Source organism: Psittacula echo, assembly GCF_963264785.1.
Source record: "Psittacula echo genome assembly, chromosome: 7".
NCBI classification, from domain to species: domain Eukaryota; kingdom Metazoa; phylum Chordata; class Aves; order Psittaciformes; family Psittacidae; genus Psittacula; species Psittacula echo.
This window is the reverse complement of record NC_137740.1, coordinates 31,322,978-31,341,464: the sequence shown is the minus strand read 5'-3', so window position 1 is coordinate 31,341,464 and position 18,487 is coordinate 31,322,978. Positions and strand designations below refer to the sequence as shown.

Below are 18,487 nucleotides of genomic sequence, written 5' to 3'. Positions count from 1 at the left end.
AATGAAATGTTTCCCCGTGGCTGCTCATCCTCACTTTCATAATGCATCTGAAATATTTTGGGTATTTTTAAGATCTGTATCAGTTCTTGGATATGAGATTTTCATACAGAATTCACACAGCATCCTGAATCCTTAGTGTTTTGCACAGTTTTGTTTCTACCACTACCCCAACTATTGCAGTCTGTGTGCATGATTTCTTTACACGGATCCAAGCACTGATGTGGTCAAAAGGTTAATACGTTGCAGAGAAGGGAGAAAGGGTTCCCAAAAGGTTATGAGCCTCCCTGAGGACTTCATAGCAGCTGTGATACCTATATTCCTTTTAGATAGTAATGTCTGGCAATAGACTTGTATGCTTAAGTTATGAGATATGCAATTTGCATTCCCCTAATTTGCTATCAAAGCTTCCCTGTTCAGAAGCAACCTATTGCTCTGTGATAGAAGATCTAGATTTCACTGCTCAGCCTCTGTCTGAAAACAACCCTCTTTTCCCACTCAAAGGCGTGAAATCATTCTGATTTCTGTGCCTTATCGTCTCTTCTGCAAGCTACTTATTTCTGATCCCCTTTTGCATTTAGTCTCTTTACGACGAAATCCTCTTAACATTTTTCCCCCAAACTTACCTTGCAGTATTTTGGTAGCATGACATTAGCTTGCCCTGGACTTTCCTCCCCGGAGCCTGGCATCAGAGTCCAAATGAGGTCATTAATATAAAAAAGTGGAGTGGTCTCATTCTAATCTTTGTTATGGACACCTCGCTCAGTCCAGTTCCAGTGTGCTCTGCAGACTCTGCTTGACAGAAAGGCTCAGGGCTTCAGTAGCGGTATTGCAAATGGTCAGGACTGTACAGCTTGAGCAGTGCTGTGTCAGTAACAGGAAGCTTTTACTGTGCATGGGTTCCTGTCAGTGCTACTAATTCAATCACATATGCAATAAATTCACATGAAAAATTAACAAATACCTAGCCAGCAGCAGTGCCCTTTGTTCTTTTTTTTTTATTTCTGAAAAAAGTGCTCTGTAGCTTTGTCTTAATGATTGGGTTTAATGGTTTCAAGACTTTTTTTAAAGCACGTTCTGTATTTCAGCATTTAGTGAAAAATAAATTTTTCTTTTATTGCTAAACAGCTTTTCAATATTAATCCATTACATTTAGCCGTTATTTCTAGTATCTTGCACCAGATTCTCTTCTAATTACATCTGTATGTCCTTGCAGATGTCAGAGGGGGTATAGCTCAGCAACTGGCAATCCCAGGCACAGTTACAGGTTGGGTAGAGAAGAGATTCAGAGCAGCCCTGCAGAGAAGGATTTTGGGGTGTTGATTGATGAGAAACTGAACAAGAGCCAGCAGTGTGTGCTCGCAGCCCAGAAAGCCAACTGTATCCTGGGCTGCATCAAAAGGAGCGTGACCAGCAGGTCGAAGGAGGTGATCCTGCCCCTCTACTCTGCTCTCGTGAGACCTCACTTGGAGTATTGTGTGCAGTTCTGGTGTCCTCAACATAAAAAGGACATGGAACTGTTGGAACAAGTCCAGAGGAGGGCCACAAGGATGATCAGGGGACTGGAGCACCTCCCGTATGGAGACAGGCTGAGAAAGTTGGGGCTGTTCAGCCTGGAGAAGAGAAGGCTGCGTGGAGACCTCATAGCAGCCTTCCAGTATCTGAAGGGGGCCTACAAGGATGCTGGGGAGGGACTCTTCATTAGGGACTGTAGTGACAGGACAAGGGGTAATGGGTTCAAACTTAAACAGGGGAAGTTCAGGTTAGATATAAGGAGGAAGTTCTTTACTGTGAGGGTGGTGAGGCACTGGAACACGTTGCCCAAAGAAGTGGTAAATGCTCCATCTCTCACAGTGTTCAAGGCCAGGTTGGACAGAGCCTTGGGTGGCATGGTTTAGTGTGAGGTGTCCCTGCCCATGGCAGGGGGGTTGGAACTAGATGATCTTAAGGTCCTTTTTTTGATATGATCATTAGTAGTAGCAGCAACTCTAAAGGTGGTGCAGGGTAGAGAGGTAATAGGACTCAGGACTCCCTCCCCTTCCTAAACAAGAATCCCTAAGGAATTGAGGTCTAAGTATCTTATCATTCCTTATTAACTTTTTCCAAGAGGCTGGTGATCTTCCCTGGAGAGCCGGTTGGGGATTCTACAAGCAGTAGCCTGCAGCTTATGTAGTCTAATAACAAAACTGCATTCAAAACTGAGAAATAAAATCAAAAGCTATAACCCTAACCAGCAAGTTTTGTTGAAGCCATCCGTCCTAGCATAGCTTAAGAAATGAGGGTGGAACTGAATGTATGTATCTTCCTCTACCCATGGAGCAGACTGAGATATATACCAGTTATCAAGTTGCAGTCTCTCTGTAGAGACATAATGTTAAAGCAGCTGGTGACCACAGTGATATTTAGTACACTTTTGGCATCTGCCTTCTCCTGTAGAAGGGCTGTAATGGCAGAAACTGGGTGTCTCAGCTATCTTAACTGGTTGGCCCACTCTCATAGCTGCTTTTTGACGCCGTAACACATTAAGAATCACATGGCCAAGGATGTACTCCAGGTAATATAAAGGTGTTACTCTTAATTCCAGTGTTCACTAAAGTGTTTCATATGAATTTAGTTATGGAGACTAAAATATCTTAATTGTCTTGCAAATGTCTCTTTCTGAGGCCTTTACCTCTTTCCTCAGGCATCAAACAGTCTTTGAGATGTTATCTCATGATGTTCTTCAAAATTTCAGCTTGATATGCATGCTAATTACTGTGTTAGGCATCCTCCCATGATCCAAGTGGTGTGCTCTGTTGTTTCTAAGCATACACCAGTTCTATGCCCTTTCTCTCAGTATTATTCAAACAGGCTCTACAGTTTTGAATAAATTCTTTTTCTTCATGCCTTTTCACAGCTTTTTATCCTGAAAAGCCACTTCGAAATGTATTGGTACAGTAGCTGAGTTTTTTTTGCATGCCATAGCTCAACACCAGTCTGTTCCTTATCCTCTTATAATTATCATATTATGTGTTACCAGCCTTAGAAGCCACTCTAAAACCAAATAATCTTGTTTTAGAAAAGAGTTAAGTGCACTACATTGTTATTTTTCTGCATTACAGGTGAAAAATCGAGAAACTATATAATCTTTCACTGTAAGTGACAGGTAAACAAGACTTCCTAACCAAGGTAAGCAATGTTGTAAGCTTGTTCCTGAAGACTGTATAATTTGCTGGTGTACCCAAGTGCAGTGGAAATTAAGACTGGGTTCACAGTGTCACTCCATTTAACTGTGTTCTTGGTATTACCTTTTTTTACATATGTTGAGTATACAACAGTTATGAAATAATGCATTGAATGAACTGCATTACAATTGATTAGCCAGACATAGCTGGGATTAGACTGGGACATTGTGGTGCTAAAATCACGTTATAGTTTCATAGAACCAATGGATAAAATCATAGGGTGTTCCTGCACTATCTCCCAAAGTACATGTTCAGTCAGGTCCACTTTTAAAACACTGAACCTGGCTCAGAATGAGACTTTCTTCCTCATCCCCCCTTGTGACTGGGGGTTTGACTGTGCTGTACTGCTCCCACTTCCATGGTGTGAAATTTGTGCCCAGTTCTGTATGCTGTTATTGAGCAGGATGTTCCTGACTGGACTGTGCTTCAGAGTTCCTTCGTTATTTTTGGTTTTCCTGTTCATTTATGGTTCTCAGTTATTGTAGTGCCTATCTGCTTCTCTTATGTGAATCATTGTTCTATCCACGACTTATCAGCAATCACCCAGAAGGAAGAGTTAAATTTACTTGGCTGTGTTTCCCTGTTTTGAAGAAAGCCCTCTCGTATTCGGGATTCCATTATCTGTATGTATCTCCAACTCCCTTACCAATTCAGTTATGTGAAGGGCACTGAATCATATAGCGTGTTGTTACGCTATAATTTCTGTGTGAGATCTATCAAAAAGCTTGGTTTAAAATATAAATAAATGTAAGCCTGGATTCAAATCTAAGATGACTTTTCGTTTTTATAAGAATAAAAAATCTGATTAGGAATTACACACAAGTGGTCTCCATAACTGCATGAATGTGTGGTTCTATAGGTTTTGATACATCTGGGTAACACCCTGTGAAGATGAAAGTGCTTTTATTCCTGTCTTACTGATGGCGAACAGAGTCGCATAGACAATAAGTGCCTTGTCCAAGTTCATAAAGAAAATCTATGGCAACAGCAAAGCAGGAACTCAACTGCAGATCCCTCTGTACTACTGCCATAACCATTGGAGGCTACTTCATTATGCATGTGGATCCAGAAAGTTATGGGACAGAACTTACATTTAAAATACAATGCATTTGGGGTTGGTCCAGTGTAAGAGATTTGTAACCAGCAGGTAAGTTCCTCTGCGGTTCCAGTGAAGGACTTAGACCTGGCACATGCACGCTTGGGAGAATCTCATCTTTGCTGGGAAAATGGATGAAATAAAAAATTAAAAAAAAAAATAAATTTTTCTTTGAACATAGAGTAGCATCTTTTTAAATGAATCTTGCAGCACATGAGTACATGGTGCCATGGTCCTTTGCCAGTAATAAGTGTTAATAAGAAGGTGACATAAGATAAAAACCTGCAATGAAATTCCTGTTTTGAAATTATGCTTCTTGTAAGTCAGAAATTTCAGAAATTATTTTACTGCCCATAAACCCAAATTCTGATGGACTGCCAAAAACTAAAACTGGAGGGAACCAAATTGTAACCAGGTACACTAATTAATTGCTTCTCCTGTATTTAGTGAGAACCTCTAAATATAAGTTAGAGCAAAACGTATTTAATGTTTGTAATACATTTATTTTGTTCTTTATGAAAACAATTATATGAAGAGCAAGAAATGACAAGTGTTGATGAACTCTCAAGCAGCAATTCTATTGCTTTTCAAGAAGTGTCAGTTATAAAGAATCAAAAAAACCCCATGAAAAAATATAGGTGCATGATTGTACCTGACGAGCTAACTTAAGAGTATTCTGTGTAGTATTAGCAGATCTTTGAGAGGTATGTATATAATTGTTAGTTGAAGTAGGAATGATTGTACAGCCATCATCTCAGTGATTTCAAAATAAAACATAAACAGAATGTATTATATAAATGTCATAGTGAACCCCAACAAAATAGTGCTAAGTGTAATGGGAGTGTAAATGTGTTTCTTTTGTACTCCTTGCTGATCACTGTCCAAATGATCGTGCAGTTGAAGCAACCACTTTGCTGAAATGCTAGGTATGATTTAAATTTTTAGAACTGATAATTTAGCAAGAAAGTTTAGAAATCAAAGAATGCCTGTCAGCAGTGATACATCAAAAGCACCATGCAGGCCTTCAACTCACTATAGTTGAAGAAAAGTGTCGATCATTTATTGTTTATTAGTATAAGCCAAACATACAATTTCCTTGTGAATATAACCATACAAAAGTCAGTAAAACCTGACTATTCCCATGTTTCTATTTGCAATTCTTCAGCCAACTGTGTGGGCACACTATGTATATATATTTTAGCCGTTTGACAAGTTTTGTCTTGATGGATGTAGTTTTCTAGTCTGTGCCTATCATGTTTGGTTGGCCATTTCAATAACAATCCTTCTCCCTAATTCTGTGAATGACACTTATATAGGATAGAACTTGAGCAAGTGTCAAGTGTGTGTGCAAGGAATAGTAAACACTGTAATTCGTAAATTCACATAAATTTTTTTTTTTTTTTCTTTGAAAATAAGCATTCATTTTTTGTGTACTGGCAGGATAAAGTACTTAACTCATCAAAAGACCATCCTATTTCCTTGTGCAGTAAATTTATTAATATGCTTTTGCATACCTTTGACTGGCCATTATCCAGTGATGTCACCTATTTGGAAACTCCTTGCGGCATGACTCCTAAAATTCTAAAATATGAGTAGCAGCATGATGCTCAGTAAACTGCAGTGCAGCAACTGCTAGCAACTTGCTAGCTGCAAGGCTATAATGATGTAATCAAGTTTTGATGGAGTGTTTATGGACACCTGTCTGCCTGATACATTGAGGGATGCAAATTGAAGCCATCATAATCCAAGATGGGACAGGAACCCCTGCAATGAGATCCTGAGGTAGTTTTATAAGCCTGAATTAACCCAAAAATAACCTTCTGGGTTTACTAGAAGGGACTGACTATAAGGATTTTATGATCCCTTCTAAGTCAACAGTCCAGTTATTGAGTTCAGTAGTTTTTCCTGACTAGGACTGCAAACCAGAGCACTGAGTTCTCTTATTTAAGAGCATAGGATCTAAATAATGACTATTGCATTTATTTTTGGAGCTCAGGAGAGAAAAGTGATCTGGTGGTAATATGGGGAAAAATCTGTATCCTGGCTTTGCTTGAGGTCAGGGAAAATATCCCTATTGGTTCTGATGCATTCTAGTTTAGATCCTCATGCACATATACTTTGGCTTTTATTAAACTGAATTTCAGCTTATTGTTACACAATGTTAACACAGCTGGTGATTTCAAACTCTCAGTGCCTGGTTGCAGGAATATGAATACAAGATGGGGAAAAGCTTCAATATATCTAGCAAGAACCATTTTTAGTTGTATGGGGGAAATATATTTCCTCTGATTATTAAGGTTTTGTGTGTAGCAAAACTGTCCATTCAGATGAGTGGGAGACTCCATAAGGAAGCTGGCAGAGTATTCTAAGTGTAAAGCTCAGTAATAGGAGTAGTCAAAAAGATGTTCTGGAATAGGCAATGGAAGGAGAAGTGAGACTGTTTTGCCACTGCATGTATGGCTGTCTTAGCAGGAGGTTACTGAAGCTGTGAAGACAATCAAGCCCTCCACAGCCATAATAGGAAGATTTTTGACTTCTTGAAGTTGAGGATTTTGTTCTTACTGAAAAGGAGTCAGGTTGTTTCTGCTAAGTCAGATAAATTTCAGAAGACAAGAAGGGTTGCTGGATTATTGAGGCTCGGTCTTCTGCTCTCACAGGCAGCATGTCATAGAAAGTCTTTCATAAATTGATTGTGTTTTACCTTTAAAGTAATTAGTTTTTTTCCCTCCACTATTCCAGTTGGAAGGCTATTGGAAATCTTGATTGTTTTAATGATCAGAAACCTTCTTCTAATTTCCAACCTAAATTTATTCACAGCCAGTTAATATCCATTTGTTCCTGTGCCAGTTTTGTCCATAGCTAATTTAGGGTTTTCCATATCTGGTGTTTATCTCTCTGATGCATTTACATGCTGCGATTATGCTCCTGCTGAGCTGTCACTTTGCTCAACAAAATAAGCCAAAATATTCTGTACAAGAGACTTTCCATTCTCCTTGATCATCCTTCTTTGGACCTGTTTCCATGCCTCTCTTCTTGACCAGATCTGTATGAGATTCTCAATTGAAAATTTGCTAGTGGCACTGTAAACTGGCATCGATATTTTCCTGACTATTCTGAAAAAACTCTTCCAAAGCTAGACCTGCATCTGTCTTTTTTTTTTTTTTTATGGATATTTCATATTGATGGCTTATAGTCATCTGTATGTGCAAGTCTTCTTGATCATTTCTAAATGATAGTTTACACCTTAGGGTAGAAATTTCTTGTTACTGATGTTCAACAGCATATTGTGCTGTTAAATTTAATTGCATTTGTATCATTGAAGTTTGCACAGTTCCCTCCATATAGTAACCTTAAACTCATTAGTACTGGTGATGTTTCCCAATACTGATGATGTTTCCGAGCACATCAACATACTCCTGTTTCTAATATGTTTATGGATGAAACATCTGACAACAGTTCCAACAGTCATCCAGAGAGATCTTCCCTATTAAACTATCCTCAGTCCTTACTTTAATGTTCTATTTTTCATTTCCCCATGACTGAGTTTCTTGCCCTCTTCACAGATCTTCTACTATTCCTTACTTTATCCAGCTTCACTAATAATTTCTTTTGTGACACCATAACAAATGCTTACCAAAGATCATACAGGTAAGTCAGTCTCCCTTGCCTAAAAAACCCAATGATGACAATAGAAAATGCTACAAAGTTAGCCTGACATTATCTCCTCTTGATAAATTCAAATAGCATTTTTACCATTTTTCTGTCTGTTTGTTTAATTTTCCTTCAAGTTTGACCCCTAAAACCTTGCAGATTACGGATAGTCACATGGGTATCTGGGCTGTTAGTAGTCTCACTATTTTTCTCACCTTATCTCAAATCTTGACGTATTTTCTATTGTCCTGAACAGAATTATAACTAGGCTATTAAGTATTTGTTCTCAAGTCTTCAGTTTCATACTCCAGTCCCCTCAGCAGTTTGGGATAGGGATTATAGCGTGCACCTCTGCATAAGCTTTTGCTTCACACATTTGTAATAATTGCAGGATTCATATCCTCATAACCATTTGGGCTTTGCACCACAAATTAGGTTATCCATAATATGAATGCCACTGTGGTTATGTTTTGCTTCCCTCCTTCTTAATCATGTCACTAAAAAACTTTCAACAGTTGTTTCAATACACTTTCACGATCTAAGTAAGTTTTACTTTAGGCAAGATTTACTTTTTTCCTTCTGCCTTTCAGGAGCCTTTATTTTCATTCCTTGTGTGTTCCTGGCTTAGCGTTAACATTTTAACAACTGAAGTGTCTTACAAAATTTTCCCTCACTTTCTTGGTATGCAGGTTCCTAATGTGACCAACACCTTTGGTTTTCTATCTTTCCTGAACAGCACATAATTTTTTTTGAGAGTGCTCCAGCGATAAGGTTTCTTTTACTATTTCCATGTAGGATCCAGCTGTTTCCTAATAATTAAGATTCCTTTGTTCTTTTTGTTCTGCTGCACAGGCTCAGGCAAGCCTGTGCATCCCTTCCAGTTTTGAATACCTTGACACATCGTGTACATTACCTGGATTAAGTACAGTGGTAATATTAATAATGTTTTCTTACAGAAAAAGAAAATCTATTGTTCAGAACAAAACCAGCACTTTCTTCCCTCCTAGTTTCCATTATTTTGCCTTATTTTTCTCTGTTGTGCATCATAATTTTCCTCCCTTCTTTTACCTAACATTTTTCCTTGTATTTCTTTTTCAAAGCCTTCTTAAAATTGTCCTGGTTCTTGGAAGGAGTGTTAGATGACAAATATCAAAAGCTGAAAGATCTGTCTATATCTGAAGCCTGTACCTGGAAAATTATCTTCCTTGTTAAACTTCAATGAATGACAGCAGAAATAACCTGTCAATTTGATGAGACACATGTCAAGCTACACCTGTTATTATTTCATTAATCACTTTCATGACATTTCTGTCGTTACTTCCGTGACAATAGCGTCCAAAGCATTTGTGAATACTAAAGCTGTCCTACTATACATAAATAATATCAATCTGTTCTTCTATGAAAAATACCAGATCCTGATTTTTTTCAGATCTTCCTATTAGGGGATACTCTCTTGGATTTTAAAATCTCTGACAGATTACTGTTGCATCAAAAGGTGATGTTTTCTCTCAGTTTTAGATAGAACTCAAAAATCTTCAAACAGCTTCTATTTATTATAGCCTTTGCTTATTCCTGTATTAATATTAGAAAACTTGACCTTAGTAAATTTTATGAACTTAAATATTTAGTGTTACTTACTAAGAAATAGATCCCTATATTCCAGGGTAGCCTTAAGCAGGCAAGTATTATCTCTCAGTTGGCTAAAACAGCAGTGAGAATGAGCTCCTGAACCTTTTTCTTGATACGCATACTTGTTGGAAAATGTTGAGTAAGAAAAAAGCAATTTGTAACAGCTTTTCTGCCCCTATTCAGGACATGATGTATTCTCTACACTGTAACTTTGGAACCCAACTGCTGACAGAGGTTAACATGAAAAAGCCCTGGAAGCCAATTATTCTCTTATTTATATCAGTATGATTTCCACTTATATTCATTCATCTAAAGATACAGCTGGCTCTAATGTTGGTAAGGCAAATTTTGAAGTTGGTTTTGTTTTTTTTTTTTCCCTTCAGCTTTGGAAAACTTTTCTGTAAAGCCAAATGAGCGATCTACAGAAAAAAATACAAACAAAACTTTGACTGGTCCTAAAATAAATTTATGCCAAAATCATTCTGAAGTTGTCATATCTAAATGTCAGTGGATAAGAGTATTTGAATTCGTTATGCATCTCATAACAGAAAACAAAGTCTTAATGTAATCAAGAAAGATTGTTCGTCTGAGTTCACTGCACAGTACTTATCACATATGCTTTTGTTGTTATACTGACAGATTCTAAAAGCATAGATGTTTTGTAAGTTAATTGAAAAATGTTGCCCAAATACATTAGTATGTATGTAACTTGCGTTATATTCAACATCCACATTGGGACAATAGGTGTTTTAAGAACTGATATGAAATTAACAGTGGCAAGTTACCAGAAGATAGTAGATTGCTTTAAAGACAAATGAACATGAGACAGTAGAGAGTTCCCATATTTTAGAGAGGAATTTGCAAATACTGTAGTATGGTTATTTTTCCCTAGGGATTTCCAAAAGAGATAACATGTGAGGAAAGAAAGTTCATGTGCATTGCTGTACACTACAAACTTTGTAGCAGCTGTAGGCAAAAAGTCAAGCTGCTCTTTTAAAGCCAGCTACTTCCCTTTTCTTGGTCGTCCCCTGTTGTCTCCTTATCTAGATTTAGTTTGTGAGCAGTGAGCTCTGCTGGCACTCACGTCCTCAGCCAAGAGCTTGTTTCTTTTTACTTGTGGCAGTGAACCTCACTGTGGAACATTTTTGCCTTGTGACCAAGTGCTGCCGAGAGGTGACCCAGACACCACTGCACACAGCATACAGTCATGACATGGCTGCTGTTCTGTAAGCAGCATAAATGAAACTGCAGTGCAAATGTGGTAGGTGGAAAAACATCTCAAGAAAGTCTTTGAACCAGGATAAGGAGGAGAAAATGAACAGACAGAACAGGGTCAGAGAAGAAACACTGGCAAATCTGTTTAAGTGTTGATAGGCCTTGGAGAAGTGAAGGGAGAAAAGTTGGGGCTTACACCTATTATACCAACCTGACGGAAGTTTAATCGAAAAACAGTTTAGGAGGAACTGCAGTAACGCTGAGACTCGTGACTAATTGTGCAGACTCTGTAAAAATCACATTCAGGGGCAAATGTTAAACTTTGGGTTGTGTTTTCTGTTCATGGGGATAGGGATCTGAGAAGACCTGGTTTGTTTGGGTTTTTATTTTTTTCATTCAGTATAAAAAGTTTCAATTACTTGATATTTTAGTATTTACTTAATTTATTTATATGCAAATAAAACTATTGGAAGTGAAACTCATGTACCAGTGACTCAGTATTTCAAAAGCCTGAGAAGGAAGTAATGAAATATCTCCTCATAATAATTGTAACCTGGTAGAAAAATTTGCTGAATACAGTCTTTACAATCCTTAGGCATTTTGTTAATAATGTTATTGGACAATGATGAAAATGCATAACTACAGAAAGTCACTTCCTGACTTCACTGTCATGACACCTGATGTGGAAGAGAACTACTTCTCTCAGTTTTGCAGTATCAGCTGTCTCTGAAATTGTGCAAACTTACATACTGGGACACAAACAAATAGTAGATACTTCTTGGGCTGTGTATGTAAGAAAACAAAGATGGTCATATTGATTTGAAGTGATACTCTAATATTTTTACCATTTTTGTTTCTAAGTATTGCAAAAAGTGTGGCAAGTTAAACAAAATCATTTTAAACAGATCTGATTTAAACACAACCCCCCCACTTTTTTAATAATAAAAACAATTTCTGGAGAATCAGCTTGCTTATAAATAAGATTATTATTATTATAAATCAGAAATTATACAGATGAATGTTGATGGAATAGCATTTCCTAAAGGAAACTCAACTTCTCTATGTGGTTATCTCATCTTTCCTTTAATGCAGCTTGTCCTACTTGTAGATTTCATCCTGATCTAGTTTGTGGACTTTTTTCCAGGATTTTGGTCTCCTCCTGTGCATAGCAGCTTCTTCTACATTCTTCCATTCTGACACTGCTGGCCTGCCTTTTTCTCTCTCTGATATATTAACAGTGGGTCCCATCAAAATAATTAGTTTTCAAACATGCGTAAGCCTAAACTTTCAAATAAATATAAGCCAAGTTGTCAAAATAGACTCTCTGGGTAAGTCTTCATGCAGCTGAGTATTTTGCTAATGATCATCAGTTCTTGTTTTTAGTAGTTGTGCAGGTGCATTATAGGGTATTTGAAAACATGATTTAAAAAAAAAAAGTAACTGCTCTTCAAGCTTAGCCTACATGCTAGGTGCTCAGAGTAGGCAACATAGGTGGGGCAATATGGATGAGTGGAAAGGTGACTCGGCTTGCCGAAGTCATAAGACGAAGCTTGAGGTAAAATCCAGGTTGCTAGATGTGTAGTTTAAAAAACTAGCAACTGTGTCATGCTGTCATAGATTGTGACAATAGTGGTAGATAATAAAAAGAAAACAAAACAGCATAATTTCTGGAGTAAAGAGTGCCTCTTTTGTAAAAGCTACATACTGGTTTATTTGTATAAATAAATGGCAGTGCTGGGGATTGTTGTTTTTCTGTGTTTTGAATTAACATAACTCCAGAATAGACGGATGGATCCTTATTTAGTTAGTAAGAGTTCCTCTTCATTTGCATACAGCAAAAATACACTGTGTGCCAAGAGCTCCTGAGCCTTTGCAAGATTTTCTGCTAAAACTTGTAAAACTGCCTAACAGCTTTAAGGAATGCTTCTCTATACCAGCACTACAAATACTCATAATTTGTACAGTTTTAGTATGTGTCTTAGCCAAAAGCAGTTTATCACCTACTTTCTTTGAATGAACTTCTTTCAATGAAAGTGAGCTGCTTATTTTTAGCTTACTTCATTTATAAGTAGTTCATAATCTACTGTTCAAAACTTGAAAAGCTACTAGTGAATAACTGGAAAATATCAAGACAAAATGGAAAACACACCACCGTAAGCACTGTCCTCATATTGTGAGTACTTTTGGAAAAGGCTTATAATAAGGAAAAATAATCAATGTAATAGAATTTCAACTAGCAGTTATGATTCATCGACACCACTAGGGATCAATTAGAATTCCAGCTATGTGCCCAGATTTTAGAACCTTGTAGCTTAAAGTAATTAAGTTTATGTTGATCTTAACAGCTGAGCAAAAATTCAATTTAGCACTGAATTAAATTTTGTTGTTCATGTTCTTTGTGATCTGTTTTATTCACGTATAATGCATATTCACGTCAAAATGCATAGCTGAGAGATTGCTTTTTATTTATAATTGATTAATAGCTTGAGGTTTGCTTATTTCAGGTGGCAGTGTAACCAACACTATTACAGTATTTGTAATAGGTTATCAAATAAGCAAAGATGGGACATGCATCTACAGCTGATCTCGAGACAGTTCTGCTTCACTTCTCTCAGTGAGTCAGCTGTGTTTTAAGTGTTGGGAATTCAATGCAAAAATGCTTTTTCTAACTCTAAAATATTTAGCGACACTTTTCAGGCCCAGTACGACATGTGAAGCCCTTGAGGTTTCATCTTGCAGAATTTTCATGTGTACATAGTTATTTTTCTTTAGACCCACTACAATCATATAGGTTTGAGTTTGACCAAAATCTTACTGAAATATGAATGATTAATATGGATCATTTCATGTGAATATGAAATGCCAATAGCAGAATGTTAAATTATCTTTAATAATACAGAACACAGCAAAACAATTAAGGGCACGATGTTGATTGCCTATGCAATTAAAAGTTTAGGAGACTACCCAACCTGGAACTTGGCCAAGGCATCGTGATTAACAAGTCTCTTCTTGTGAAAAAGTGTCAGGGGAACTCAGATAGCCATGTGTGGTCAACATTTGTGCTTCGTTTAAATTAAGCCATCTTGAAACATAACACTGCCATACGTAAAATCCCATGACAACATTTGGTGAAGTACTTCTGTTCAAGCACCGGTGCTGGAGAAAGCTGACTATATACAGCATCAAGGCAAACAGTTTTGAAAGCATTTATTTTGAATTTCCTGGTAAGCCAAATGCTGCTGAAAATCCCATTCTGTGATTTTAATTTACTCTCCATCCATTTATAGAACCTTCTTAAAAGTATATTGTATACCAGGTATATAATATACTGTAAAAAACTGAAAGCATCTTATTGTTGGTTGTTAAAATTATAGACATGTTAGAACAGTGACTGTGGGATGAACTCTGCTTATATTCTGCTTCCATCTGGTCTGCTACTGTTTCCTTGAAGAACATGGAAACCAGCACACATTGGATTGCACACACTGTCCTATTTACACTGATTTACACTCAGGTTTTTTGCCATATCTGGGTAATCCTAGAGTGTGCTCCTGTATCCATCAGGTTTTATCCTGTTGTAGCCTGAGTTTACTGAATTAAACAGGACTTCCTACATAACTGAAGTTGTACATTTGTAGGCAAATAGTCTGCACATCTCATCTGAAGTTCTTTCTCATGCAGAAGCCTCACCTTAAAGGCGCAGGCTTCAAGAAGTGGCTATGCGCCTTGAAACCGATGCCAGTCCCTGCTATGTTTTAAACAGTTACTGTGTAAACCGAACTGGTTAGTAAATACAGTTAAATCAAATGCTCATGCTTATTATGATAGTGAAATAGGTTTAAAAGGGCTCCTATGGCACTGTGCTTTTCTGCATCCTATTCCTGGCTCTTTGGAAGGCCACTTCACCTTTTTCCTAGTATTTTATGTGAAAGTATGCTGTGCATAAATAATAAAACAGCTAGCTCTGTAGAAAGGTACGTGGAAATGTAAAGGCAGTAAGACAGTGGTTTGAACCAGTAACTTCTTTCTTTTCTTTTCTTTTTTCTTTTTTTCTTTTTTGAAACTGACTTTGGAATTTTAGCTTAGGGACCTCTCTAGTTTTAGTGTGTTGTAAGGATTCATTTATAAAACAGTAAGAGGGAAAGCACAACCTAGGTCTTTTGAATAAACTAAGTGATTTTCTGGGATTAAGAAAAATAACCAAAACTAATCTGTGCTACAACCTAAAAATCAAGAACAGATACACATACTGATATATGTAGTAAAGCCTGATGTAGTAAAGTACTTTAGGTGCTGAACTTCAGCGGTGCTTAAATGCAAAAGGTATTTCATCTACACATGCAGAGTTTATTGAGCTTAGTCAGAAATTCCCCACTGAAGCTGATAATGCTTGATGCCATTCAAGATAGATAAATTCTCTATAGTCTCCATAGTTATGCTAATTATGTAGTTACAGTTGTTAATATTCTCACCTTACAGAAGTCTTCCAAGAATTACCTGAGTTACAGCAGGGTCTTAGTAAAACATGGGCTCTGTAAACATCTTTCAAAGTAATCTGACTAAGGAACTATTTCTGCTTTATTTTTATTTATTATTTATTATTTTTATTTATTATTTTACTTTTATGTCTGAGAACAAAGCAGTAGGAAAAAGGCAAATGACGGCTGGCATTCTAAATCAGATTCTACGTTTGATCACTATAACCAGCAGAGCTTTTGCTTTAAAGAGTGTAGGATCAGGCATTATCTACTGGAACATCATTTTGCATTTGAATGTATAAAGGTAGATGCTTAAGTAGCCAGATAGGGCCCAGCTAAACATTCTAGTTTCACTTAAGGAAGTGGGAGCTCTGTGAGTGCTCGGTTTCTTTAAAAACAAGATTATTTTTGTTTGGGACTCCAGGTACTTACTTAGGTGCCTGACTTAATCCACTCAAGTTTGGATGGTTTTATGGTTCACCTTATTTTAAATTGGCAGGTAATTGCAAACAGTTTCCCCCAAGTTAATACACATCTTACCAGAACTCTTGGAGACAGTAAGAAAGGACCCATAATGCTTAAATGTGCCTACATTTTTGTTAGTGTGTGGTTTGATACTGTACTTTTATGGTAACTTCAACAGCTTGTGTTCCAACACTACAGTGGATTATTTCACTGCAAAGAAATCAGCTCTGCATTGTTTTTGTACCACTCACTTAAAGGCTGTAGTTAAGGATATAGTAAACATGAAAATCTTTGCTAATGCTTTAGTTATTTTTAAGTGTTAGCTGAAGAACATTAATGCTTCCTGTTAGAAAGAAGTATATTAAAAAGTTTGGTTGATGAACTCAGGTGGGTTTTTTTTAAAACAAGTGTACTCAATATGAATAGCATTTTTAATTCAGCAAACTTATAAAGAGAATTTGGTTAGAATTTGATGACATTTGGGCTAGAAAATGTTTGTACGTTTTGACCTGATTTTCCTATTGCAAATTTGATTTCAACCCTTTACTGACTCAGAAAATTCAGGGTGCTGCCAGACAGCTCAATATTAACTTACAGTTCCTTCTAAAAAGTGTTGTGTGTTTGTTGCAACCTTACAATATATAACTCATAGCAAAGAACTTCTGTTTTCTTAGCAATATAAATACTTATTTGGCAATGTCCAAGTCAGTATCATTAGTTATAGGATTGTTTCTGTTACCATATAAACAATGCATACTTGAACCTTATTATCAGAACTATACAGCCATACATATTCTCCTTCCATTGACTACATTTCTTATTAAAACCTGTTTGCTTTCCTACCACAAGCAGTATTATGACATGCTGTTTATCATTGTTGAGATCAGGTAACACAAACATGAAAGAGTAACTCTTATCACTCAGTTCTAGAAAGCAGAGTGCTGAATCAGAGTCCTCAACTCACATACTGTACACAACCCTGTGTTTGACATTGACTTAAGTTTCATATCCCTGATGACCATTCAGCAGATACTGAAATACTGGGCAGAATCACACCAAGGAGAAGTGGTCAGCTTACATCTACTAAACCTGCAGGTTCTCTGTAAACAACCTTAGTACTAACAGCACTACATGTGAGGCTGCCACTGTACGTGATAAAAGCATTTGATCATTCCTGGCAATGAACACAAAGCCAGACTGGGTTTGAGAGCAGAGAAATGAATTTGGGAGATTAGTGTAAACCTTTACTCCAGATTGGAATTTCCTCCCCCTTCAAAACAGACTTGGCTTTCCAAGGAAGAGCTATGTGAAGGAGAGTGGGAGTCAAGGTTAAAGTCATCATGTCCAAGCCACTACTATGTTTTTTATCAGGGAGAGGCATTTTCTGTTACAGTGATACAGATCAGTAGGATCATGAGACAAGATTTTGGTCTAAAATGTTGAAGTCAGTCAGAAATGTGTTTTAATTAATTCTACGAAGACATTCCAGGGCTCAGCAAAATCGATCCTCATCCCATGTTGGAAGAACAGAAATCCATCACCTTTAAACACGCCACACTGTGCAAATCAATGGCTTTAGTGTGGCATGAAATCTTTGCAGATTTTGCAAAGCAAGTGAAGTGCTCTGTTTTATCCCTTATTGTTTGCCCTTCACTTGACATACAGGAAGAGATGCATCAAGAGGATGGCAGGAGACGTGTGTCACTTAAAGCATGCCATAACACTGTTCACCCTGGAATGCTCCCTTGAAATCTGTTTGAACAAGCAGGCATAACAAATGTATAAATATACACAAAACTTTACCAGTTACAAAGTTGATAGAACCCCTTTTCCCTCCGTCCCCTTGAGCAGAGTTAGCCCTAGGCACGCTCTTCCCTTCTGCCATGAGTTGGAGTGCCATGCTCGCACTGCACCAGCTCACTTGTTGCACGGTGCCGGGGTGGCATCTCCCCTCTGCTCAACCCACAGAAACTTCACAGAATCGCGTTTCAGAGGGCTTCACCTCTCCACCCTCTTGCAGCCTCTTACCTGCATGTGTCCCTGGTACATTCTGCTTCGACTGGCTTAGGTGCCCCTCAGGCCGACAGGTTGGCTGTACGCTGGGGTAGAGGCACTTCTGTTTGCTAGACTAAAGGAAAGGAAAAAAAAAAAAAAAGGCGCCTAACCCTGCTGAATGAGCTATTTTTTGCAAATGATTCAGTTTGTCCTGGAAGCCCCTTTACCGCTTTCCGTAACCCAGCGCTGCGGGCTGCTTCCTTCCCTTCTCTCCCCCTCGCTCTCCCTGTTTAATGCGGTGCTGCAAACTGCACAGGAGCTGTTCCTCGCGGGGTGCTGGGGGGAGGCGGGCCGGAACCGAGCGGCGGCGGCGGCGGGGCTGCCGGGTGGGGAGCGCCGCGGGGCGGAGCGGAGCTGGGCCGCCCGCTGGCGGGCCTCGCCTTGTCCCGCTGCCAGCCGGACCGGCCTGCCGGCCCTGGCCCGCGCCCCCCCCCCCCCCCCCCCGCCTCCCAGAGACAGCCCCAGGCTCTCTCCTTCTCTCCCTTTGCTCTCTCCTCCTTCCCTTCCCCCTCCTTTCTCTCCTCCCTCTTTTCTTCTCTCCTCCTTCCCTTCCTCCCTCCCTCCGCAGAGGGAGCGCGCAGTATCTAGGGAACGCGCGGAGCCCCGTGGGCACCGGGCGGAGCCCTGCCGGAGTCCCGAGGGAGCCGCGGTCCCCCGACTCAGCCAACCCGCCACGG

The 18,487-nt window shown here is 38.5% G+C and overlaps 1 protein-coding gene across 4 annotated transcripts in view; it reads right to left on the bottom strand.

Moving 5' to 3' along the window:
• Positions 1 to 18,025, bottom strand: part of PEX5L (peroxisomal biogenesis factor 5 like) — a gene marked incomplete at its 3' end in the record, with an annotated part of 109,788 nt that extends 91,763 nt beyond the window's left edge. For all 4 annotated transcript variants that reach the window (XM_080623679.1, XM_080623681.1, XM_080623680.1 and 1 more), the window contains exon 1: positions 17,784 to 18,025. In XM_080623679.1, the coding sequence (XP_080479805.1) occupies positions 17,784 to 17,804 (21 nt within the window). In that variant the 5' untranslated portion in view covers positions 17,805 to 18,025. The remainder of the gene's footprint in view (positions 1 to 17,783) is intronic.
• Between the last annotated feature and the right edge of the window lie 462 nt (positions 18,026 to 18,487).